This window comes from Aotus nancymaae, unplaced genomic scaffold (genome assembly GCF_030222135.1).
Source record: "Aotus nancymaae isolate 86718 unplaced genomic scaffold, 86718_ANA_hifiasm-v0.15.2.pri h1tg000067l, whole genome shotgun sequence".
In the NCBI taxonomy this organism is placed as follows: domain Eukaryota; kingdom Metazoa; phylum Chordata; class Mammalia; order Primates; family Aotidae; genus Aotus; species Aotus nancymaae.
Window position 1 is genome coordinate 32,414,880 of NW_026988482.1, and position 27,266 is coordinate 32,442,145.

General features: G+C 37.8%; 1 protein-coding gene across 39 annotated transcripts in view; it reads left to right on the plus strand.

The window, feature by feature from the left end:
- SLMAP (sarcolemma associated protein) overlaps positions 1-27,266 on the plus strand; it is a 181,898-nt gene that overhangs the window by 136,864 nt on the left and 17,768 nt on the right. For 22 of the 39 annotated variants that reach the window (XM_064367241.1, XM_012462777.3, XM_012462782.3 and 19 more), the window contains 5 exons: positions 3,770-3,829; positions 10,605-10,685; positions 10,962-11,021; positions 22,628-22,750; positions 23,812-23,886. In XM_064367241.1, the coding sequence (XP_064223311.1) occupies positions 3,770-3,829; positions 10,605-10,685; positions 10,962-11,021; positions 22,628-22,750; positions 23,812-23,886 (399 nt within the window). Of the gene's footprint in view, positions 1-3,769; positions 3,880-10,604; positions 10,686-10,961; positions 11,022-22,627; positions 22,751-23,811; positions 23,887-27,266 lie in introns of all 39 variants that reach the window. The other 17 variants (XM_064367249.1, XM_064367253.1, XM_064367251.1 and 14 more) reach the window with 3 other exon arrangements.

A 27,266-nucleotide genomic window follows, 5' to 3' on the forward strand; every position in this document is an offset into this window, starting at 1 on the left:
CCAGAAAATATAACAAAAAGGCAAGAGTTTTTTTAAGAGGGAAAATTAAAGAAAATTTGGGGGCTAATCCTAGAGAGCTAACATCTTAATAGTGAATTCCAGAGGGGGAAAAGGGGAGAGAGAGAATGGAATAATTTATCGATTAAATAGATAGAATATAAGATAATTCCACAGAAATGAAAGATATGAGCTTGTAAACTGAAAAAATTACTGAGTACTTAGCACAATATATTGAAAGGACCACACACTAAGCCAGACACAGAGTGTCATACGTTATATTGTTTTATTTATACCCAGAACAGGTAAATGCATAGAGATAGCAAGCAGATGTGTGATCGCCAGGGACTGGTGAAGTGGAGGTGGGGAGTAAATGCTTAGTGGGTATAGGGTTTTTGTTTGGGTAATGAAATGTTTTGGAACTAGGCACAACATAGTGAATATACTAAATTCTGCGGCCTTGTTCACTTTAAAATGGTTATTTTATGTTATGTGAATTTCACCTCATTTAAGAAAAAAGAGACTACACACTGAGGAATATGAAATTTAATAACACCAGGGATAAAGAGAAGATTCTGAAACCCAGAGAGAAACAAAGGGTATCATATAGTCATAATAAGCTAAATTTATAATATAGTAATAAATAAGCCATGAAATCTTTTTTTTTTTTTTTTTGGAGGTTGGCTCTTGTTGCCCAGGCTGGAGTGTAATGGTGCAATCACAGCAACCTCTGCCTCCTTGGTTCAAGTGATTCTCCTGCCTCAGCCTCCCGAGTAGCTGGGATTATAGGCATGTACCACCATGCCTGGCTAATTTTGTATTTTTAGTAGTGATGGGTTTCCCCCTGTTGGTCAGGCTGGTCTCAAACTCCCGACCTTAGGTGATTGGCCCACCTTGGCCTCCCAAAGTGTTGGAATTACAGGCGTGAGCCACTGCGCCTGGCCAAGCCATGAAATCTTTGATGGCTCAACTCAACAAACATTTCTCATTCATCCTACATATCCATGGTGAGGAAGACCACTCTGCTCCACATTGTCACTCAGGGATCTAGGCAGATGGAGTCTTAACTATCATCATAAGATAGTAAAGCTCCAGGGAATCTTGCCAATGAATGTGCCAGTGTCTTGAGGCAAAGGCAAAGAAAGTTTATCCACATCGACTAGCTTTATGTCTTTACACTGACTGGTATCAAAGTTCTTCGTTAAAGGGCTTGCAGGCAAATTAGAGGGAGGTAAAGGAGTTTCCTTGATTACTTTGATTTTCTCCCTGAACTCCTGCATCTGTTGCAGAAATACAATGTGTTCTGACACATCTTTGAAAGCCTCAGCAATGTTAAAGGCCATCTGTTGCTCCTGCAAGATGGTGTTGAGTTTGTTGATTTCTGGGTCATATGCTTGCATAACAGCAAGTTTCATGGTCTCAAAGTCAGACAGAATTTCATTCTTCTTTTGATCCAACGTGTGTTGTAACTTTTCAAAAAATTCCTTCACTTTATCTGAATCTTTAGTCAGTAACTATAGGGATTTCCTCTTACTAGTTTCCAAGGTATCCAAGTAAGAAAGAGCATCTCCCCGATACCAGGTCTCGGAGCTCTGGAAGAGGGACTCAAAGGCATCCCTTTCCTGAGCACACAAACTCTAGAAACTCTAGAGTTCCTGTAGTGGCATAAGGTGTAAAAAACTTATACTTTCTTTTAAATGCTTTAGCCCTGGTGAGCATCAGTCCTATGAACCTTCTTCAGTGCTAGGGAGTTGGGATGTGCAGTCCTCCCTGATGCTCAAACAGGACCGGCAAACTAGGTATTGCTGACCATAAGAAATCTCTACTATGTGTACTGAGGGACAGGATTCAGGCTGTATTAGACTCATCTTCTAGTTGGAAACTAAAAGACAATGGAACAGTGCTTTCCGAATTCTGATGCAAAAGTATTTTCTGTAGATTTGTGTATCTAGTCAAACCATCAATCAAATGTGAAGGTAGAATGCTAACCTTTTCAGAGAAGCAGAATCACAAAGTATTTACCTTCTGTCCACCCCTTTTCAGGAAATTATAATAAAGGAATAAAACAGGAAGAGGAAGATGGGGATATATAATGTGATAAATTACTTGGTGTGTTTGACAGTATTGAAAGTTGTATGGTTCTGTGAGAACTTGGGGTATTTTTGAGATAGATAAAAAATTAATAAAACAAAAAAATGAAGCATTATGAATTCTGAGTATATTGAATACCATACAAGAAAGGAAATACAATTGTCGCCTACTATATGACTATATAAAATAATTTGTCAATATAAATACCGATTATAGATTGACAAAATGCAATTCTTGAGGATGATAGTAGAAAATGACAGAGCTTAATCATGTAAAATACATTGTCAATAAATATCTAAAATGGAAAAATTAAAAATCAATATATATTTAGAATTATAAATGTTAAGAATCAGAAGAAATGGCTAGGCCAGGCGCGGTTGCTCACGCCTGTAATCCCAGCACTTTGGGAGGCTGAGGCAGGTGGATCATGAGGTCAGGAGTTCGAGACCAGCCTGGCCAACATGGTGAAACCTTGTCTCTACTAAAAATACCAGAAGTAGCTGGGCATGATGGCGGGCACCTGTAATCCCAGCTACTTGGGACTCTGAGGCAGGAGAATCACTTGAACCTGGGAGGCAGAGATTGCAGTGAGCTGAGATTGCTCCACTGCACTCTAGCCTGGGTGACAGAGACTCCATCTCAAAAAAATAAATTAAAAAAAAAAAAAAGTAGAAATGGCTAAAAGTTGTAGGAAGTGAATTTTAGGAATGGAGTGAAGTAGGACAGAAGACAGGTAGGACAGCTTACATTATACATCTTAATCAAAATCTGTTACTTTCTCTTTCTGTTTTTAAAAAGGCAGAGACAGTGCCACATACTGCAAAGAGCCTTTGAGGAATGAAAATTAAGAAAAAGAGCTATGGGCATTGGCAGACAAGAGGCCATAATGATATTGGAGCAGTTTCAGTGGTTGAGTGGTGGGTGTAGACCAAGTTGCAATAGGTTGTAGAGTAAGAGAATAGAAAATTTTATTCGCACATACTGCTAATGAATAAATTGAAGGAGACCCAACTGACATACAGCAGTAAGTAAAGGACCCAATAGATATATCCTCCTCAATGAAATGTAGAATATGAAAATATGACTGTAAGTAAGTTATAAGGAAGTAACATTATACATTTACAGAGAATCCCCCATAAAACAAAACAAAATTTTTTTTATTTCTTTGTTAGCTCTTCTAAAATAATTCATTTTACTGAAATGTGTTATTTAGCTGTCTCTGCTGAGTTATGCCAGCAGAAAACAATAAGCTATCCATATAACTTAATTTTTATTCACTTGAATAAATACCTTTTCATAAATATTTTATTTCAACTTAATATTCTTTTTTGTTTGTTTGTTTGTTTTTGTAGTATCCTGGAATTCAAATATTCTTGATCTAAAGAGAATTGCTTTGATTATTTCTTCTGAGTTCTGTTTATAAAAAGATCTAGACTTTTAAAAAAAGGTGAAAATAAAAGGCAAATTGTCTGCCTGCCGCTAGTTTTCTGCATTAACCTGATTGCTCTGTCATAGTTCCAGTTCTCCTAGTTCCCCTTCCAGATTCAAGTTTTTATTCAAGCTTGGTCATAGGAGTAATGTTATCATCTTTAAATTTGGTCATGGAATGTGGTACACTGCCTAGCTCAGGGAAATGCTGCTCAGTTTGGGCTTGGATGGTAACGTTTATTTTCCTTGGCAGAGAAGCTGATCGTCGAAGGGCATCTAACCAAAGTGGTAGAAGAAACAAAGCTTTCAAAAGGTTTGTTTTCTGTTTTTTCTGTTTTTTGACAGTTCTTTTGGATAATGAAGGTTAGTATATAGTTTCAAGGTTATAGTATTTTAACCATCAGTTTACTTCTTACAACTCACAATGGCAAGCCAATAACAGTATTAGATAATGTCTAAAATAATTAGACTTCTGTTTTAAGAAGGTTATCTTAACTGGAATGTTTCTTTCTAAGTGGATGTATATTTGTGGTTTTTTGAATGTTAGTAGTTGGTATAGGTTTCTTTAGGTATTGAAGATTTGTTGCAATCTCACTTCCAGCATTAATTTCAGCTTTGAGCTCAAATTTTAATCAAACACAATGTAAATCTTTTGCGATACAACTTAAGTGAAACCTGCTTGTAGTTCCATTTGGGGGGTTACTGTACGTTTAAAATCTCTTATGATATTTAATATTTTCTTAACTTTTGGCATCTCAGTTTGATTTAATCAAATTAATGACTTTGTGAATATAGAACCTTCTTATGTTTTATAATGAATAGTCCAGTAATTGCCCGAAGTAGTTTATTGTGTTAATTCTGTTACAGTTGTCAGAGAAGAAAAGTGAGTTTTAAAGTACTATATTGTCAAGTCACTTTTATACATAGGGAAATTAGGCAAATACATTTGGTGGCATGTGTTTATCATAGTAGAACTTTCATTAGACTGTACCAGTATAAAATTTAAAACTAGATTCACAGTGCTTTTGGTCAATTAAAACAATGAGTTATAAAAGTTTGAGATACTTAATTTTAGTACATTCTATTTTATTAAAGTAACTGGATTCATTTAGCTTTTTTAACTATTTAAGGGAATGGTGTTATTTCAGATATCTGGTGGTTTCTATTCTGAATTTTGTACACGGCAGATACCATATTTGGGGAAAAAATGCATAGAATATGCATCATTAATATTGTTCTGGCAAACAGGCACTGAGTTTCAGAACAGTGAACTATTTTTAGTACATATGGCACTTTATTTCACCTTATTAAAGTGAGATGAGAACAGACCTTAAAATAGCTTTTACCTCACCGTCCAAATACCTATACAGATTAGTTGGTTGAATAGCCAGCACTTTGAAGTAGAGCCTTAGGAAAAAAATCAATGCTTCTTTAATTAAAGTATCTTGCTGTCTTAGCCCTTATATTTAATGCATTCTAAATTAGAATATATTTGCTTGAAATTGTGTTGTCATTATTGGAAGTTTTGTGCATTACTGATTTCCCTTTTTAATAGTTTATTATTTTTATCTTATTGATAACAATAGATGCACATATTTTCAGGATATGTTTTATAATTCATTACATTCATTTAATGTGTAAAGAGCAAATCAGGGTAATTAGAATATCATCACTTTAAATATTTATCTTTGTCTGATTTCCTTTTAAACCTGGCTATGAACTGTTTTTTGGAAGTCTTAAAGAACATACTTTTTGATCCAGCAATTCCACTTCTATATTTTTAATCTTTCTGTTTTTCTTTCTTTCTTTCTTTTTTCTTTTCTGAGTGTCACTCTTGTTGCCCAGGCTGGTGTGCAGTGGCATGATCTCAGCTCACTGCAACTTCCACTTTCCGAATTCAAGTGATTCTCCTGCCTCAGCCTCCTGAGTAGCTGGGGTTACAGGCACATGCCACCATGCCCAGCTAATTTTGTATTTTTAGTAGAGACCGGGGTTTCACCATGTTGGCAGGCTGGTCTCAAACTCCTGACCTCAGGTGATCTGACTGCCTCAGTCTCCCAGAGTGCTGGGATTATAGGCCTGAGCCACCATACCTGGCCTGGGTTTTTAATCTTAAGGAACAAATTGGATAAATGAGCAAGAATGTTTGTTTCGGTGTTGTTTAAAAGCAACAAGAAGAAAGCGTTTGTGTCCATTAATAAGGGTATTTATTAAATAAATTATGGCAGATAAGTCCATGTAAATGAATAGAATATATTCTTTAAGAATGATAATACAGGGAGCCGCGGTGGCTCGGGCCAGTTGTCCTGGCACTTGAGGAGGCGAGGCTATGCGTTCAAGGCCAATCTGGGCAATATGAGAACTTCTCATTCATTAAAAAAAAAACAATGATAATACAAAAAAAGATATGGCAAAGAAAAACAGAAAGAAAAAGAATCATAATACAAATATAAGTTTTATATACTTGGGGATTCTCTTTCTTTCCTTCTTTCCTCTTCTTTTTTCTTTTCTTCTTTTCAATGGAGTTTCACTCTTGTTGCCCAGGCTGAAGTGCAATGGCACGATCTCGGCTCACCACAACTCCACCTCCTAGGTTCAGGCGATTCTCTTGCCTCAGCCTCCCAAGCAGCTGGGATTACAGGCATGCACCAACACACCCGGCTCATTTTATATTTTTTAGTAGAGACAGGGTCTCTCCATGTTGGTCAGGCTGGTCTTGAACTCCCCACCTCAGGTGCATCCGCCTCAGCCTCCCAAAGTGCCAGAACCACTGGCATGAGCCACCATACTCGGCCGGATTTTTCTATCAGTAGTGAGTGAACACTTTACTAGCACCTTTCACAGTTAATATGCAAAGATACGCTAATCCTTGTAACAAACTAGATGTCTGAAATAAGTTACATTTTAAATCGAGCTAAAACATATAAATTTTTTTGATTTGGCTAAATATTCTTTAATTGGTGATGCTTTGGTGGAATTTTCTTTTTTGGGTTGAAAATATCAGTTGCTATAAATAAACAATTACCAACTGTTACCAGTCTTACCTCTTCTGTTACCTCTAGAAGAGGTATCACCTAATGCAAAATGTGCTTTCTGTTTAATTTCTAACTCAACTTGCAGTCATTACATGTCTATATATAGCTTTGGAGGTGAAAGTAGAAAGAATATGTGTAGATAATTCTGCCACTAACTAGCTGTACGCTCTCAGGCAATTTCTGCTCTTTAAACCTCAGTTTCCTCATTTATAAAGTGAGATTGACAAAATGTGAGCCACCACTCATGGCGTTGTGTTTCATTCTTAAATCGATTTGATTTGCCTCTGTATAACTATAGTAGCAGGATACAACATTGAGGGACTATGACTTGACTTGCTAAAAACTTGCTTTCTGGCCAGCCTCAGTGGCTCATACCTGTAACCCCAGCACTTTGGGAGGCCAAGATAAGAGGATCACTTGAGCCCAGCAGTTCAAGACCAACCCTGGCAACATGGCGACACACTGTCTCTTAGAAAATGCACACGCTCGCACACACACACAGACACACACACACACACACACACACTCTCTCTCTCTCTCTCTCACTCTCTTTCTGTCTCTCTCTTGTTTTCTTGACCAGCCTGGGCAACATAGTGAGACACTGTCTTTTAGAAAACACATGCGCACATACACACACAAAAAAAACCTTTTTTCTTATTCAGAGTAGATATATGCTTTCAATCATCTTTTTTTTTTTTTTTTTTTTTTTTTTTGAGTTGGAGTTTCGCTCTTGTTGCCCAGGCTAGAATGCAATGTCACAGTCTCGGCTCACTGCAACCTCCGCCTCCTGGGTTCAAGGGATTCTCCTGCCTCAGACTCCACAGTAGCTGGGATTACAGGCATGTGCCACCATGCCCGGCTAATTTTGTATTTTTAGTAGAGACGGGGTTTCTCCATGTTGGTCAGGCTGGTCTTGAACTTCTGACCTCAGGTGATGTGTCCATCTTGGCTCCCAAAGTGTTGGGATTATAGGCGTGAGTTTTTAATACCTACTATATACTAGGTATTTAAAATACCGTTATATGCACTGGGAATATAGCAGTTAATGAAACAGACATTCCAGGCTGGGCAACATAGGGAGACCCTATCTCTACAAAATTAAATTAAATTAAATTAAAAATTAGCCAGATATAGTGGTGTACACCTGTGATCCTAGCTACTCAGCAGGCTCAGGTGGGAGGATGGCTTGAGCCTGGGAAGCTAAGGCTGCAGTGAGCTATGATTGTGCCACTGCACTCCAGGCTGGGCAACAGATCAAGACCCTGTCTCCAAAAAAAAAAAAAAAAAAAAATAGAATAAGCAGGCAAAAATCTCTGCTATCAGGGAGTTACGTTCCAGTAAGATCTTAATGAAAAATTTGGCCCTATCTTTAAGGCTACTTTACCTTCCCAGCTAATACTCTAAATCTAGAGGAAGAGTTCCTTCTAAGCTAGAAGAATATTTTCAAAAACATACTCCTTGCTTTACCTAATATTTTGATCCTAAAATTGCCAAAAATATTAAACTCAGGGAGAGTCATTTTCCTGTTTCCTTTTTGTTCTTCCAGAGTGGTTCCTTTTCTAACCATAGATAGAGATTAGATGTAGTAGCCTCTTTTGCTTGAGAATGTAACTTTGTGATCAAAACTAGAACATTCAGAAATGTCTGCAGTTAGCATACTATGAATGCAGCAGCAGTCACAGATTAGATTCCCATGAGCCTCAATGACCAGTGACTTCAATTCTAATCTAAGTTCCCTCTCAGCAGTTGACCTTTGACTACAAATGGCATTGAGAAAAGAAGCAAAGCCTTCTTGCAATTCATTACCATTTCACAAGTTAAGCCACAAATTTTGGGGATATTCTTATATGGAATATCCATAGCAAGGTATATTTTAATGTTATATTTAATACTGTGACAGTAATGGTTTTAGATGTGTTTCTAATTTATTTCAAAATGGAAAACATTTTAATTTCCTTGATTATAAAACAATATATATATTTCTACAAATTTTTCAAACAATGTATGACTATGTGAAGTTAAAAAGTAAATGTCCACCATGTCCCCACCTCCAAAAATAACTAATGATATCTCTATTGTAGATCCTTCCAGACCTTGAATAAATATATGCAATTAAAAATTCATAGCTATAAATGTATAACTATTTTTAATCTACATGGGGTTATATTATACATACTGCTCTTTATTAGGCTTAATTTTTACTTAGTAGTAAATATATCTTGAATAGTTTTCATTCCATAATAGATGTATTTCATTTTCCCATAATGAACAATACTTCAATGAGCATTATGTATCCCATATGTGCTGTGTTATTTCCTTTAGGAAAACTACTAGAAGTGGACATGCACATACAAACAATGAAATCAGGTGCATAGCATTATAAAAATAATTGTATGCTTTATAAATGTATAATCTTATTAAGGAAAGAAGCTATATACACATACACAGAATAATATAAAATAGAATATGATTAACTAGGGAAACAAAAGACACAGAGAAGATACAATTAAAAAGAGCACCATGATGGAGAAATGAAGACTTCCTTAGAGTTGATGGAACTTAAACTGTGTATTACAGAATGAATAGGCCAAGTAGAGAGAATAACTGTTTTGAGGTTAGAGAAATATCAAATGAAATAAATAATTGCAGGACATAATAAGGAGGCATGTATCAGCCCTATAAGGAAGCTCACATGACCAAAGCAGAACTCCTGTGGGAATTAATGCAGGGACCAGATTACGGCTGAATTCTGCCATATAAAGCTTGACTGAGACCTTGTGGAGAATGGGAAGATGCTATAGAATTTTATTCAGAGAAATGACATTCTCTGCAAATGCTACCCTAAAGAATGCCATAGGCTAGGTGTGATGGCTCACACCTGTAATCCCAGCACTTGGGAGGCTGAGGCGAGAGGATTGCTTGAGCCCAAGAGTTCAAGACTAGCCTGGGCAACGTAGTGACATCCCCCTCTCAAAACGAAAAAAGAAAAAAAGGAATCCCATTGTATATACAAATCTGCCATTACAGATGATCTGGGGCCTAATTAATTGCCAGTTATCTTTAATAAACTGTTGGGCCTATAGTTAGGATTTCTGAGGGCAATTCTTTGAAAATTAGGCCTAAGATGTCTTCATTGGACCAGACAGAAGACCTCTTGTAAATAATTTCAAAACTTTTTTAAAAGTGTTTTTCTTGGCCAGGTGCAATGGCTCGTGCCTGTAATTCTAGTGCTTGGGAGGCTGAGGCTGGAGAATCACTTGAGCCAGGAGTTTGAGACAAGCCTAGGCAACGTAGCAAGACCTCATCTCTACAAAAAATTAAAAAGAGATGCCTGGGTATCACCATACCCAGCTTCAAGGCATGAGCTTTAAGTCCCAGCTTGCTCTGGAGGCTGAGGCAGGAGGATCCCTTGAGCCCAGGAGGTCGAGGTTATAGTGAGCTGTATTCATGCCATTGCATTCCAGCCTGGGCAACAGAGCAAGACCCTGTCTCAAAAAAAAAAAAAAAAAAAAAAAAAGTTTTTTCTTACTGTGATTCAGGGACAGTTATCTTTAGAAATAAAAGGCTGTTAATTTACTTTCTTTATAAGAACTAACGTGATTTTTTTTAAAGAATTTTATTATTTGAGTACACATCTTACTAAGGCAGCCTTCTTACTAGTGTTTTTATGTAACAGAGCCTTTTCCTTTAATCATCTTTATACAGTGTCCACATTGTCCTGGGAATTTTACTATATTTGTTGCAGTTCTCTGAATACTTTAGCAAAGCTTGCTTAGTTTGTATTTCTAGTTGGCAAGTGGACAGCCTTGAACAAAAGCCCCAGCCCTCAGCAAAGCAGACATGATCCACATTATAATTTAATATGAGCTATGTGTAATAACCAGCATTCCATTTTGGACAAGGGTGATGAAGAAGTAAGAGATTCAGTGACCTGACCTATTTTAAAAGTACTTTACGTACCTGTAGATTTTGAGCATTCATAGCCTGAAGCAGTTTTATTGATAGAAGATATTTAACTGTAAGAAGATTTTACTTTTATTTTTTTCTTGGTAGAAAATCAGACAAGAGCAAAGGAATCTGATTTATCAGACACTCTGAGTCCAAGCAAGGAAAAAAGCAGTGACGACACTACAGGTGAGTTTTAACCTAATGTTTATAGACCTGCAGCTGTTAATGGCAGTTTAGGTATATAGGTTAACATGAGTGGAGATTTCGAAGTTTGTGTTTGGGGAAAAAAAATGCTTCTTCAGGTCGTCCCCTTTGAATCTTGGATATTTTGTTAAAACTACTTTCAACTATCCAATTATAATAGAAGTATCAATTCCAATTGTTTATTTTGATAACGATAGCTTGCTGATAGATCTGAATACTGCCTGTAATTATATATATATGTTTTTTTCCTCTCTCTAGACGCGCAAATGGATGAGCAAGACCTAAATGAACCTCTTGCCAAAGTGTCCCTTTTAAAAGGTACGTTAACATGTTTTTATGACATTGTAAACCAGGGTATCAAATCACCCTTTGCCATAAAATCTGTTCTATATATTATGTAAAGTTTTAATTTTTAGTTAAGAGATTAAGATAGGTTCTGTAAAGTAGCAGGAACCAAAATTTAAAATTTTGGTGCTCATGCCCTATATTTCAAACAATTATAGAATAATTTGAATCCGTCAAGATTATGAGGGACAAAGTGTTAAGTGGTAGAATGTGAAATGCAGCTGTTGTTTACCCTTGTGTCTCTAATAGGAATTTATTAGCACTTTCAACATAATTAGGATAAGGTGGAATTCTTTCTTGAAAGATTCACCGGTTTGCTCTATTATATGGTAGCAGTTGTAAATTTCCTTATTTCCTGTCGTCTTCATCTTCTAGTAAATATCCCCAGATTCTTATGACACTCTTCTAGAAATTTTGGACTAAGAAATTTTAGATGGTGATAAGCAGTGCATGTAATGAACTCTTTGTCTCACCTCTAAATAGGAAGTACATGTATTTCTTGATATTTACTTGTTTAGAATAAAGTAGGTAGAAAATAATCAGCATTTATAAAAGTGTTTTTAAAATAAAGTTTCTTGGAGATGGTTTACTGGAAAGTTGCCAACATTCAGTCTCTTTTTTGATGCCTTATTGTACACAAGAAAAGTTGACATATATTGTAAGTTCAGCCCAATGGATTAATTAAAAATGGTGGTAGTGGTGTACTAACACCAGACAACTCTCTGGGATCAGTAGCAGCCTATGGAAATTTCTCTTTGTGGAAGTGCCTGTTGTTATGGCTGGACTAATAGTGAATCTCCTTGTCCAGGCCCCAAGCTTTGGGATTATATAAGAAGGAGCCCTCTTACTGATTTATACTTTTTTTTTTTTTTTTGAGACGGAGTCTCACTCTGTTCCCCACGGTGGAGTATAGTGGCCCAGTCTCTGCTCACTCCAACCTCTGCCTCCCGGGTTCAAGTGATTCTCCTGCCTCAGCCTCCTGAATAGCTGGGATTACAGGCGCATGCCACTACGCCCAGCTAATTTCTTGTATTTTTAGTAGAGATGGGGTTTCACCATGTTGGCCAGGCTGTTCTTGAACTCCTGACCTCATGATCCTCCCTCTTCGGCCTCCCAAAGTGCTGGGATTACAGGCATGAGCCACCATGCCTGGCCCTGATTTGTACTCTTCTTAGGTGATCTTTGGTGTTGATAAGGCATGATTTTTTTCTAATGTCATAATAAAATATAAGTTAATGTTAGTATGGTCCAGAAATCTCATCTCAGAAATACAATACCATTATGATATAAAGTGTAGTTACTGGTACTGAAAGAATCAGTGTCAGACCCTGTGGGTCTTTATGGGAGCGTGGAAACAAAAGAAGGGAGGTAAATGAGTCATGAACATACCCGTACAAAAGTAGCCCTCTTTATGGTCTTTCGTACTGCAGAACTCTCCCAGAAATCATTTTCTGTTGTTGTTGTTGTTGTATTTTGTTTTTTCTTTTTGTAGGTACATAGTAGGTATATACATTTATGGGGTACATGAAATGTTTTGGTATAGGCATGCAGTGTTCCCAGAAATCTTTTTAACTGCCAACTTAAGATTGATTTATAGTGTTTATGATTGTGTTAATTGTATTCAACTATTATTAGTGCTTTTCTGATTTTTGTAAGTCTGTTTTAGATTTGATTTTTATCCCATTGCCTGCCACAATGCAGGTATTTAGTAAAACTCAGATATTCAATGAACGAATGAATAATAGTCTTCTTACATTAAAATTATAAAACCACAAGAGCATTAGGAAAGTAACACTAGCCACAAAGCTGAGAGTCGAAGAACTCTGGGTTCAGTCATGGCTTTGCCATTTATTTGTAATCTGTCCTTGGCAAATTGCTTAACCCCTGTGTGATTCAGGGCTTTTTCATGTATTAGATTGGGGGAATCTATAGGATTATTGTGAAGATTGAATGAGAGAGTGTGCATGGACCATTTACCATGGTGCTGGGAACTAAAGTGTTAACCACCATAATGAAGACAGTGATCATGATAATGATGGTGACTGATAAAAGCAGGCCTATGTGTTGAAGGACTCTGAGTAACTCCTTATTAATTAAATAAGATTGTAGGGTTTTAAAATTATTTCCTACATTATTTAGGAACAAGGAGTTGTTGGTGATGGATTTTTTTCTAATTAGTAATGCATTTATTTGTTTGTTACTTTGGCAGATACCAGGAACAAATACTTTTAATCCATGAGTACCACTAAACAGTATCTATAAAAGCATTCACAATATAGCCTAGGAAGTCAGACTCAAGGAAGAGGTAATGAAAGGGGAAGATGTAGGAAAAAGACTGGAAAATATAAGATGCATGGAGTGGGGGTTGCTGTGTGCAGATGCTGTTAGTAATTGCTTCAGGGGCCATTGATGAAGATGGGTCAGAGTTTCCCTAACCTTGATTAAAGTTAAGGTGAAAGAACTTCTAAGACTTTCCTTACATTTCTGTATGATTGCCAACTTTGGTTAATGAAGTAGTATTTGTATCTTTATAAATTCCTGCTGAAAGAATTTGTGGCTTGATTTTTAAATTTTTATTAATTTTTTTTTACTTATTTTGTTTCATTTTGTTTTTAGAGATGAGGTCTTGCTAAGTTGCTCAGGTTGGTCTTGAACTTCTGAGCTCAAGCATTCCTCTCACTTCAGCCTCCCAAGTAGCTGGGACTACAGCCACCCTACCCAGCTTGTTTGTTTGTGTCCCTCCCCCCGTGCTGCCTTTTTCTTTTTGCAGCTTGATTTTAAGAATAGACCATTAAGTCAGTGAGTGATTGGATGTAAAGAAAAATCAACCAGGCCGGACGTCATGGCTCACACCTGTAATCCCAGCACTTTGGGAGCCCGAGGCGTGTGGGTCATGAGGTCAGGAGTTGGAGACCAGACTAGCCAAGATGGTGAAACCCCATCTCTACTGCAAAAATACAAAAATTAGCCAGTAGCGATGATGGGCACCTCTAATCCCAGCTACTCCAAAGGCTGAGGCAGGAGAATCGCTTAAACCTGGGAGGTGGATGTTGCAGTGAGCTGAGATCATGCCACTGTAGTCTAGCCTGGGCAATAGAACAAGACTCAGTCTCCAAAAAAAAGAAAAAAGAAAAATCATCCAAGTAGAAGGAGGCATATTTTAGAAGAGTCTCCAGGAGATAATTATTATAGCCCTCTATGGTCATTATAGTTTTTATTTTGTAAAATTTCTCTTATAAGAGTTTTACAAATTCTTTTGATTTTTTTAATTTTATTTTATTATTATTATTTTTTTTTAGACAGAGTTTCGCTCTTGTTACCCAGGCTGGAGTGCAATGGCGCGATCTCGGCTCACCGCAACCTCCGCCTCCTGGGTTCAGGCAATTCTCCTGCCTCAGCCTCTTGAGTAGCTGGGATTACAGGCACGCGCCACTGTGCCCAGCTAATTTTTGTATTTTTAGTAGAGACGGGGTTTCACCATGTTGACCAGGATGGTCTTGATCTCTTGACCTCGTGATCCACCCGCCTCGGCCTCCCAAAGTGCTGGGATTACAGGCTTGAGCCACCGCGCCCGGCCTAATTTTATTTTTTAAAATTTATTTATTTTACTTTAGGTGCATACTATATCTGGCATTTCTCTTAAAAATGGTGTATTATCTTTACTTTTTAGTTATCCTTGATTATGTGTGGTTATGCTTTGTGTAATTAGGTTCAGTAGACTGACATAATTTTCTCTTAAAAGTATAAATTACTAGACCAGTGTGTTGACCTTTAGAGCTATATAAGGAAGCTACATTTATTTTCCTTATTCAAACTCTGTGCCTGACTTCCTGAACCATTATTTTCAAGTTTTTTTCTCACCTTTTTAAAAAATAGCCAATCTTTATTTAGAATTATTGTGTACTACTTGTCTATTAGTCGGCTAGGACAAGGAAAATAATAATAAATATTTATTATGAGATATAATTAAAATGATGATAGCAATAGTACTTTTTCCCTGATATAGTAATCATTTTGATCTATTTATGCTACTTTTAAATGAGAAATAAGTTAATCAAACTATGTTTTCTATATGCTTGAAACCATCTCCCATAAAACATTTTTTTAAAATTGAATTCACTTCAAATCATGTCTATTACAAATTTGCTCTATTTGGGGAACCTTGCCAAGGACTGCAGTGATTTTAAAGTTTAATAAGACAGTCGGGCTGGGCATGGTGGCTCATGCCTGTAATCCCAACACTTCGGGAGGCAGAGGCGGCCTGATCACTTGAGCCCAGGAGTTTGAGACCAGCCTGGGCAGCATAGCAAAACCCCATCTCTACAAAAATTAGCCAGGCATGGTGGTGTGTGTCTGTAGTCTTAGCCACTCAGGAGGCTGAGGTGGGAGGATCACTTGAGCCCAGAAGGCAGAGGTTGCAGTGAGCCCAGATCATGCCACTACACTGTAGCCTGGGTGACAGAGCAAGATTCTGTCTCAAAACAAAAACAAGGCCGGGCGTGGTAGCTCACGCCTGTAATCCAAGCACTTTGGAGGCCAAGGCGGGTGGATCACCTGAGGTTGGGAGTTCAAGACCATCCTGACCAGACCAACATGGTGAAACGCTGTCTAAAACAAACAAACAAACAAACAAAAAACTATCCTTGGGATTTAAGGGATTTCTAGACAAACTATTAATAGTAAATTTTTTAAAACTTTGTATTTTCCTTATGCCTCAACATCTCCACAAACAGGCTGTGAACACTGTGCCCCGGCAACTAGATGCACCAGTGTGATAAGGCTGGTCCCTGCCATAAGTTCCCCTTCCCTGACAGTGGCCTAATGAAAAATTTTTTTTTTTTTTTTTCTGAGATGGAGTTTCACTCTTGTTACCCAGCCTGGAGTAATGGGGCGATCTCAGCTCACCGCAACCTCCGCCTCCTGGGTTCAGGCAATTCTCCTGCCTCAGCCTCCTGAGTAGCTGGGATTCCAGGCACACGCCACTATGCCCAGCTAATTTTTTGTATTTTTAGTAGAGATGGGGTTTTCACCATGTTGACCAGGATGGTCTCGATCTCTTGACCTCGTGATCCACCCGCCTCGGCCTCCCAAAGTGCTAGGATTACAGGCGTGAGCCACGGCGCCCGGCCCTAATGAAATTTAATGAAATCACCTCATGCCTTTTGTTTTTTGTGTATCCTGACCCTCAATACAAGCATTTGCCTACAGGCCCTCACTCTATCAGTTATACCTGTTTGGTTGAGCCCATTCCTTGGGCTACCATATGGTTCCCCGCATGGTGTACCTTGCCTCACTCTCTGGGACCTTTGAGTATAATAAATCATTTAGTTTTATATGCCTCTCCAAGTATAATTCCCACAGCTGTGTTGGAGTGATCCTTAAGGACCCCACAAGGGGACTTACTCCTTCCCCTGTTTTCCACACAGACAGGTATAGATGATAAGCTGATTATTGGTGATTGTTGCATAGAATGTCCAGGGTTTTTTGTTTGTTTGTTTTGGAGGATGGGGAAGAAAGGCATTTTGAGTTTCATGGGACAAAAGTCATTGAAATGACTCTATAAATAATGTGTCTTACCATATGTGATATATTCAGTGATTAAAAAAAAAACTAAACTAAACCTGAATCAGATCAAGACTGTAGCTTCAACTGCCAATTTGTAGGACAACCAGCAAAATCCAGAATGTGGAAGATTCTACAGGACACACAACCTAGCTTCTTTAGCAATTAAATTAGAAGGGGAAAAAAAGGAAAGGGGATGGGGGAAATCCTATAAATTAAGAGAGATTTAAGAGATATGTCAACTAACTACAATGTGTGAACCTTGTATGAATCTTCATTCAAACAATTCAACTGTAAAATAAATTTGGGACAATGGAAAATGTTAATACTGACTGGCTATCAAGCAATTAAGAAATTGCTCATTTTTTTCCAGTGTGATTATAGTATTATAGGTATTATTTCTTTTTAGTCTTGTCTTAAAGATGTTATAGATTTTTTTAAATTTACATCTGTAAAATATTTTTAAATGGGTAGGATTACAAGAAGAGTAGATACAAGAATATTTCCTTCTTAGAAAAAGGAAATATTAAAAATCACAAGCTAGATCATACGGGTTGGGTTTGAGGATTGATAAGTATAATTAAAGTTTGTTCACATAATCCTTTGAGTGTTTTGTAAGGTGGAGTGATCATTATAACAATTCAGTGGCTTCTGAGCACAGCAATGATATGATCAGATCTGTATTTGGGGGAGGTTTATTGAATGAACTGGAGTAGATAGAGGCTACAAGTAGAGCCATCAGGAGGCTTAATCATTTGAGAGTCTGAACTAGGGTAATTACTGTGGAAATTTAAGAGAGCAAAACCCACTTGCTGCCCTGTTATTCTTATCTTTTATCTCTCCCTTGGTAATCTTACCTAGAATCCATTGGCTGAGACACTATATATGGGAGAGAGATGAAAGTCAGCTATAACTCTGGGATTTGACCCTGAGTGACTGAAAATTAACAAACATTTGTTTCTGGAAGAAAAAGTGTCCTGGTGGCCGCTGTAATGGTTTTAATTTGGCACATGCTAAACAGGAAGAGTGACCATGAGTTTGCCTGGAACCATTTATGCCTATTGTCCCAGCATAATTATCATCAAAAGTGCTCTCTTTCATATTCAAAGATGTCCCAGTTTTATTATATGGTCACCCTAGAAACTGGAGATGAAGCTGGATGTGCAGAACAGAAACTAGAACCAACAAGTCGTTTTCTTTTATTTCTCTGCTGTTTTATTGACCTGAGAGATACAGAGATAAGATACACAAGGAAGCTATAGACAGAAAACAGGAACCAGGTTTGGAAATTCTCTGCACAGGGGTGATCAGTGGTAGCAGAGGGAATTTCTAGTGGAAGAAAAGAACAATGGGGAAAGTAAAAGATCCAGCTGTTGAGAAGGAACCTGGCAGTTCAGAAAGAGTGGCAAAGGGGTAAGAATTGACAATAAGAGGCTGCCACCTGAGACTGTTTCACATGGCCACACATATCCACAATGGAAAGATGATTTTCCTGCATTGTAAAGGTTATTCTCATCAACCAAGCCTGCAACTAAAGGGAAGAGTGATAATAATGGAAAGAGGACACATCCACTTGCCAGGTCACTTTTATCAATTGATGACATGACCTATGTAATGGCTGGATCAGCGTTTCACAAGCATGCACCTGCAAAATAGAATTTGGGAAAAAAATTCTTCGATATGGCCCTTTACCAAGTGGTTCAGTGTGTCTTAAATATATTTAAAGCAAAGGTCAGAGTTTAAGTTGAATCTCCAGTCACTCTTTTAAAAATATTTTGTAACACTAAATTTAATTTTAGGCTATTATGTAGGTAAGTATTCTGTGGGCCTGGGCTGGTTAATTGAGTCAGTTCATTTATAGTACGAATTTATAGGATTTAGCTTTGGTCTGAGAAAAACTGGACCCTGGCCCAGACTGTACACCAGGCAGTCCTAAAGACACACAATTCGTGTTAAGGAAAAAACAGATTCTGTTCATCTTTATGACTTATGTTAGTTACTCTTAAATAACATTTATTTCCATGTGACTTACATGTCTAAATAAAATGACTTTGGACCCAAGCCACAATAAGCTAATAATGCATTTTCCCACACAACCATACGATTACAATGAGACCTTGATCAACCTTTACACAGAAAGAATTGCTCATTAGTCTTTGATTTAAAAAATAATAATAAGGTACTTGGTTTTCTAGAAAAAGGATCTGCACACTAAGTACTCAATTAGTTTGAATATAGTTAGATTATTATGTCTGTGTTTATTATTATTATTATTATTATTGTTTTTAAGACGAGGTTTCACCATGTTGGTCAGGCTGGTCTTGAACTCCCAACCTCAGGTGATCCGCCCGCCTTGGCCTCCAAAGTGCTTGGATTATAGGCGTGAGCCACCACGCCCAGCCTGTCTGTGTTTATTAAGCTTAATTTGTAAAGATTTTTGGCATCTCCACTTCTGTGATCAAACACTATATAGCATTCAAGACCAGGGGCAACATAGTGAGACCCTGTCTCTACCAAAAACCAACAAAACTTAGCCAGGCACGGTGGTGCATGTCTGGCTAAGTCCCAGCTATTCTTGAGGCTGAGGTATGAGAATTGCTTGAGCCCAGGAGGTAGAGCCTACAGTGAGCAAACATTGTGACATGGTGCTCTAGCCTGGCCAATGGCAGACCCTGTCTTGAATCGAAAGAAAACAAAACAAAGAATCAGTTGCAGACATGATGGCCTTTATGCTTAAATACCTCAGTGTGCATTTCTTACTTCTCTTATGTAACCACCATACAATTCTCAAAATTAAGAAATTAACATGGGTACATTACTATTCTCAAATCCAAATACCTTGTTCACATTTTGACAGTTTTCTCAGTAATGTTCTTTATGACATGGCCCAGCATGGTAGCTCATGCCTGTAATCCCAGCACTTTATGAGGCCAAGGATCACTTAAGCCCATGGGTTCGAGATCAGCCTGTTGCAACATAGCAAGACCCCATCTCTACAACAAAATTAAAAATTTTGCTGGGCATGGTAGCACATGCCTGTGGTCCCAGCTACTCAGGAGGCTGAGGAAGGGGGATAGCTTGAGCCCAGGAGGTCAAGTTGAGGCTGCAGTGAAGTGTGATGGCAACACTATACTCTAGATTGTGCAACAGAGCAAGACCCTGTCTCAAAAAAAGAGAAACCAAGATCTAAATGTTTGGTGTCCTCATTGCTACTGGTGTATAATTGCTTCTAACCCCACTCAGTGGACAGACTTAAGAAGTGTGAGTGTGTGCATGTGTGTGTGTGTACAGTTGCACACATATCTGTATTTCTATATGTATAACTTCAGATTTATTCAAGTTCGTACCCTACACCAGAGGATTAATCCTTTTTTTCTTTTCTTTTTTCCTTTTTTTTTTTTTTTTTTTGGTTTTTGAAACAGAGTCTTACTCTGTTGCCCAGGCTGGAGTGCAGTGGCATGATCTCGCCTCACTGCAGCCTCCGCCTCCCAAATTCAAGCGATTCTCCTGCCTCAGCTTCCCGAATAGTTGGTACTACAGGTGTGTGTCACCAAATCCAGTTAATTTTCGTATTTTTAGTAGAGACAATGTGGTTGCGAACTCCTTACCTTAAGTGATTCGCCTGCATTGGCCTCCCAAGGTACTGGGATTATAGGTGTAAGCCACTGTGCACGGCCCAGAGGATTAATTCTATCTTACCTATTTTCGTATCTGTAATTCTCTTCTTCAACAGTGAGAAAAGTGACTTCCTTTATCTGCAATATATTTATTTGAGCATTTTTAGAATACCCAGAAGGTTGTTTCAAAATTAATAGCCAGTGCTTTTATAAAAAAGAAACGTGTATAAATTTTTTTTCTTGGTTATCAAATTATTAACATAGAGCAATAGTCCTCAACATGGGACATTTTACCTCCCAGAGGATGTTTGGCAATATCTGAAGACATTTTTAGTTGTTGTGACCTGGGGGTTGGGGCAAGCTGAGGGGCTACTGAATCTAGTGGATAGGGACCAGGAAAACTACTACACATCCTACAATTCATAGGGTAGTCCCACAGCAAAGATTTTATTCAGCCCAAAATGTCAATAGTGCTAAGGTTGGAAAACTCTATCACAGAGCAAGGAAAATATCTACTTGAAGAATTAATGTCAATGTTTTTGTCAAACCACTGGAATGTAAGATGTAGGCATTATGATGCTTCTCTCCTAAATATTCCTTTAAAAAAGGAGCATTGTTCTACATAATGACAAATCCAGAAATGGGGGCCAGGACTTTTGCAGACTCCAGTGGATGGTGTTGAAAGAGCTGTGAGAGTTTTGTAACTAATGCAATAGTGTCTCTGGAAAGTCTCTCTTTCTCTGTCTTTATGCCCCCTCCCTGGCCAAAAGACCTTTTGAAGGAAGAATTAACAGGTTGACTAGAGTAGATGAATCCAGAATCAATTTTTTTTTCTTTTTCTTTTTTTGGAGACAGAGTCTTGCTCTGTCGCCCAAGCTGGAGTGCAGTGGTGTGATCTTGGCTCACTGCAATCTCCACCTTCTGGGTTCAAGGGATTCTTGTGCCTTAGCCTCCCGAGTAGCTGGGATTAGAGGCGCTCATCACCACACCCAGCTAATTTTTAGTAGGGACGAGGTTTCGCCATATTGCCCAGACTGTTCTCAAACTTCTGACCTCAGGTGATCTGCCTGCCTCAGCCTCCCAGAGTGCTAGGATTACAGGCATGAACATCACCGTGCCTGGTCTAGAATACAATTTTTCTAGAGAGAAAAATAGAATATAATCTATGAATATGAAAGTATATATATGTAATTTCCAAAACCCTTTTGTTAATTGTATTGTGAAATTTATTCTTAGCTCTTTTTTGATGGATTGAAGTTATTATGCTGAGGTACTTATAAGCCAAAGTGATACTCAAATAGAATACACTAGAAAAATATGGCTTACCTGATGATATGTTTATTACAGGCAGTGTTCAGTAGCAGAAAGTTTTAATACAATGAAAAAAGAGCAGAGTGACTGGAGAGGAAGGAGTTTAGGGGAAGGGGCATATTTGAAATAGAATGCTGGATTTAATTTATTTCAGTGAAATCACTTAGGTTACATCATTTAATATATTCAGCAGATATTTTGTTGTTTTGGTTTTTTTTGTTTGTTTGTTTTTGTTTGTTTTTTGAAACAAAGTCTTGCTTTGTGGCCCAGGCTGGAGTATAGTGGCGTGATCTTAGCTCACTGCAGCCTCTGCCTCCTGGGTTCAAGCAATTCTCCTGCCTCAGCCTCCCATGTAGCTGGGACTACAGGCACGTGCCACCACGCCTGGCTAATTTTTTGTATTTTTAGCAGAGACAGGGATTCACCATGTTAGCCAGGATGGTCTTAATCTCCTGACCGCCTTTGTGATCCACCCTCCTCGGCCTCCCAAAATGCTGGGATTACAGGCGTGAACCACCGGGCCTGGCCCAGATATTTGTTATATGTGTGTGTTGGGGAAAAGATGATGACAAAGTAGGCTCAGTAGAGCTTTCAGCCTAGTTTTTATTTTGCGTTTCATAATTAGGATAATTGTACTTATATTTAGCTGCTTCTTGACAAAGAGTTTCTTTTTGTTATCCATAGCCAGTTAAGTTCCAAGTAAAATTTTTCCGACTGGTTATCAAGAAATTTCAAAATGATGAAGAAGAATAGCATTTTGCTCATCTCACTGAATTTCAAATCTTAATAAGCGATGAATTATAATCTATCATTGTAATTATTTATTTTGATGCTAAAATTGTGAATATATAATTTGCTAACATATATTTTATAGTGTCATCACCATGATTACTAATATATATAACCATATTTGTGTTTTCTCCCAACTACTAAAATGCTTACTAGAGTTTGCTTCTAAGTTTTATTTAACTCAGTGGTTCTGTTGTTTAACTATGTATGTGTAAACATGAAAGAGATTACCAGTCTTTTATTGTAGAGATTATAGTGTGATACTAACTCTTGCTTTTAAAATAAACATGTTTTTGTCAGATGACTTGCAGGGTGCACAGTCAGAAATTGAGGCAAAACAAGAAATACAGCATCTTCGAAAGGAATTGATCGAAGCCCAGGAGCTAGCTAGAACAAGTAAACAAAAATGCTTTGAGCTTCAAGGTGAGATCAAGATTACTTTGGCTCTTTAGGGATGTGTGGAGGCAGCACAATGTAATTGGATGGTCCCAAACTTGGAGTCTGGAGGCACGTTTCAGATTCACAACTTTATGAGATATGTGATCTTGTTATGTTTACTTGACCTCTCTAAACTTGTGTTTCAGGTCAGTAAAATGAGGAGAGTTAACAGTTGCTCTACTTTCACACTATTGTTGTGAAAATCAAGTAATATCTTTACTAATTGAGAGATCTTAAAAGTTAATTGCATATTAAGTAAAACAAAAGGAAAACTCAAATTTCTAAATTTTAGTTACAACTAATGTTAGCTAATGTCCTGGCCACTTTCTTTTCTAGTAGCTCACTTATCTGTAGTGTCATAAGGCGGTGGCATCTGTACAGTTCCCTAGAGCTTACATTTCTGTATCATTCACAGTAACTACCTAGTTGCAGACAATTAGTAACTCAAAGAGTCTTAAAATGAGAAAGTGAATGACCTATGGAGTCCTCATGTTCTCTAAGATGGCCTTCCTGCCTAGTAGGAAGATTTAAATCCCAGGAGGGAACTGGGAACTTCTTGTTACTACTTCTTTCCTACTTCTCAAAGAAATTAGAATTGGTATTCACTTAACTTGAACCTTTTGGAGGATCCGGGCCAATATAGTAAATTGCAATGAAAAAATATTTAGTAAACAGCAATTTTTTAGTTTAGTGTTTACTATGTGCTTGGCAGTAAATATGAAAATTTTAAGTCTTTTTAAAAATTTAAGTTCAAAATGCTGATTAACAATTATGAAAACTGCTTGTCATGTTAAGGAAAGAACATATTATCTTGGTGATACCAGGTCCAGAAAAGTCTACTACTCAGTTGAATAGATTTATTACTTACTACAGTTTTGTGCTCCTAAAATCTTTAACTGCTAATACTGATAATACTTGCTCCCTAACTTTTGTTTCTTTCAGTTAGCTTTTAGGAGAGAATTTTAAAAGAAATTTCTAGCTGCTCAACTCTGACTACTTTCATTAATTCACAAAACTATTAATAGATACTGTGTTTTTACTTTTAGCTCTTTTGGAAGAAGAAAGAAAAGCATATCGAAATCAAGTTGAGGAATCCACTAAACAAATACAGGTTCTTCAAGGTATGGAAGGCCCCAAGGCTATTTGAGATGGTTATTATCTGTTTGTTTTTAGTGATTCAAAAGGAATGGAGGCCCGGTACAGTGGCTCACGCCTGTAATCCCAGCATTTGGATGCATCACCTGAGGTCAGGAATTCGAGACCAGCGTGGCCCACGTGGCAAACCCCTGTCTCTACTAAAAATAGAAAAATTAGCTGGGCATGATGGCACATGCCTGTAATTTCAGCTCCTCTGAGGCAGGAGGATCACTTGAACCCAGGAGGCAGAGGTTGCAGTGAGCTGAGATTATACCACTGCACTCCAGCCTAGGAGACAGAGCAAGACTCCATCTCAAAAAAAAAGGAATGGAAAGTAAGAAAGCAGAGAGTCCCCATTAATCATGGCTTTGATTCTCTAGAACCTCACATTTTAACATAACTCTTGGTGGAGCTTTATTTATTTATTTTTTAAAGAAAATTCCAGGGAAGATGGTCCAGTACTCCAGTATTTAGACAGAGTGGAAAAAGCAGAGGTGGAGATTTGGAGTTGGTAAGACTGTCACTTTCTGGGTTATGTCATGAGTTCCTACAGAGGGCCTTTGGATAGGAAATCTATTCGAGCTACTCTGTGCATCAGCACTTTGAGCTTGCTGGTATGTGTATATATTGATTGCTCGTGTAGATATATTGACCTCTAATGCTCACAACACACTTGTATTTCAAGAAAAATTATATATCACATGGAATAGGATAATGGTCTCTGCACTGACTTCATTGATAATGGCTATTCTTCTTATCACATTTTTGCTATTTCTTTGTCTGGGCTATCACAGGGTCATTACAGAAATTTCCAGAAAGACCTCTGCCTGTCAATTGTTTACTTCAAGCTGGAGCTCCTGGTGTATTATGAGGAGATTGTATGATAACTTAGGAGAAGTCTTCCTTTCCCATGCTGTTGTAAAATTCCTAAATTTTTTTTGCCTTCTTGTCAAAGAAGGAGCTAATGTCTTAAAATTTTAGCTTGAGAAATAGGTGGGGAAGAAATTAAATAGACAAGTAATCACTATTCAGAAGAGAAGGAAGAGTCATCGTATGAAACCCAAGATACTTGCCCAAAAATATCCCAGAGAAAAACTAGTCTTCTTCGTTTTGTTTTTTGAGTGAGACATTTGAATTATTTAAAATTAGAATTTCTAAGGTATGTCATATGTGGTAATTTTTTTTGTTTTGTTTTTTGTTTTGTTTTATTTTTTGAGACAGAGTTTCGCCCTTGTTGCCCAGGCTGGAGGGCAATGGCTGTATCTTGGCTCACCACAAACTCCACCTCCCGGGTTCAAGCGATTCTCCTGCCTCAGCCTCCTGAGTAGCTGGGATTACAGGCATGCACCACCACGCCCAGTTAATTTTTTGTATTTTTAGTTAGTAGAGATGGAGTTTCTCCATATTGGTCAGCCTGGTCTCGAACTCCTGACCTCATGATCCGCCCTTCTCTGCCTCCCAAAGTGCTGGGATTATAGGCGTGAGCCACCGTGCCCAGCCTGTCATATGTGTTTTTAAATTGAAAGCTCTTAAAACTCCTATTTTAGTTTAATACCATTACCCATTAGTTTATATAAATCTGATTTGAATCTCTATTTTCATCCTAGACTGTGTAGGGGCAATTTTTCCTAAAGATTCTGTGACATAGTGCTGCCTTTTGTTTTAAACCTGTCTTGCCCAGGCATCATTGAGTGCCCTCTAGTGCCAGCATGTGTATTTCACAACTGTATCAACAAATCATGATCATTTCTGGCCATTGTGCCCTTTCAGATTCCAAACTTATTACCTCTCAGTCCTTCCTACAAACTTAGAAAGACTAATATCTTCTTAATGTTTACTTACATAGCAACTTCCCTTTCTCCCACCACTAAATCCTCTTCTAATTATTTTCCTTTGAAACTAAAATCTCCAATTTCCTTATAATATGGTAACCAAGATTAATTTTCTTATTCTGCACCAAGTTGTTTTTTGTTTTTTGTTTTTTTTTAGAGATGGAGTTTCACCATGTTGGCCAGGGTGGTCTCTCAACTCCTGACCTCAGGTGATCCACCCACTTTGGCCTCCCAAAGTGCTAGGATTACAGGTGTGAGCCACCACACCCAGCCCACCAAGTTTGATTTTATACAAGTTTTTTCTGGTTTTGGTCATGAGCACAAAACCAGATATTTTAAATATATATATATATATATACACACCACTTCAGTGAGGTGGTATTCATTAATTTTATTAACTTATTAATTCAACCAATAATTCTTGATTGTTTTCTATGTCAGATATTGGGATATCTCCAGTACTTGACAGCCGTGAGCAAAACAAATGTCCTACATACATGAGGTGTACAGTCTAGTAGAAAAGATAAACAAGGCCGGGCGTGGTGGCTCACGCCTGTAATCCCAACCGTTTGGGAGGCCGAGGCGGGTGAATCATGAGGTCAAGAGATCGAGACCATCCTGGTCAACATGGTGAAACCCGGTCTCTACTAAAAATGCAAAAAAATTAGCTGGGCACGGTGGCGCATGCCTGTAATCCCAGCTACTCAGGAGGCTGAGGCAGGAGAATTACCTGAACCCAGGAGGCAGAGGTTGCGGTGAGCCGAGATCGCGCCATTGCACTCCAGCCTGGGTAACAAGAGCGAAACTCCGTCTCAAAAAAAAAAAAAAAAAAGAACAGATAAACAATAAGCAAATTAATAGATAATATGATGTCCAGTAAGGACTTCAAAAGAAAATAAAGCAGAGTAAAGAGCCAGAGAACAACAGTGGGCTGTTTTTTTATAGAAGTCATCAGAAAAGGCATCTTTAAAGAACTGACATTTGAACAGAAAAATTAATCAAGAGCATCAACTGTTTAATGCTTACCATTTGACCAAGCAATTCTATACATAGGATTCACCCTAAAAAAAAAAGAAAATAGTATGGTATATAGTGTTTAAACACTGAACAGCCTAAAATATCAAAAATAAAGGGTTGGGCAAATAAGTTATATATACCATAACTATTTTTTGTTGAGAGAGTTTCATCATACTCCAGCTGTCTCCTGAATATTAAAAATAAAAAGTTTCATCAACTGACGGATAGGGAACACTGTATATATTATGATCACTCCCCATTTAATGTTTGTTTTTATATGTGTATAAATGTATAGAAAAAAATCTAGAAGGATAAATACCAAAATGTTAGAAGTAATTTTCTGTGTGTTGGGGAGATGAAGATCACTGGTTTTTTTCCTCTTTGATATCTGTATTTTGACACTTTCTGCATCAAATGTGGATTTTTTATATACTTTAATCAAAAGCAACAGCTCTGACAACCCAGGCTATGCATTAACTACAAACCTGTATGGACTGTTCTTTTATTTCTAATTC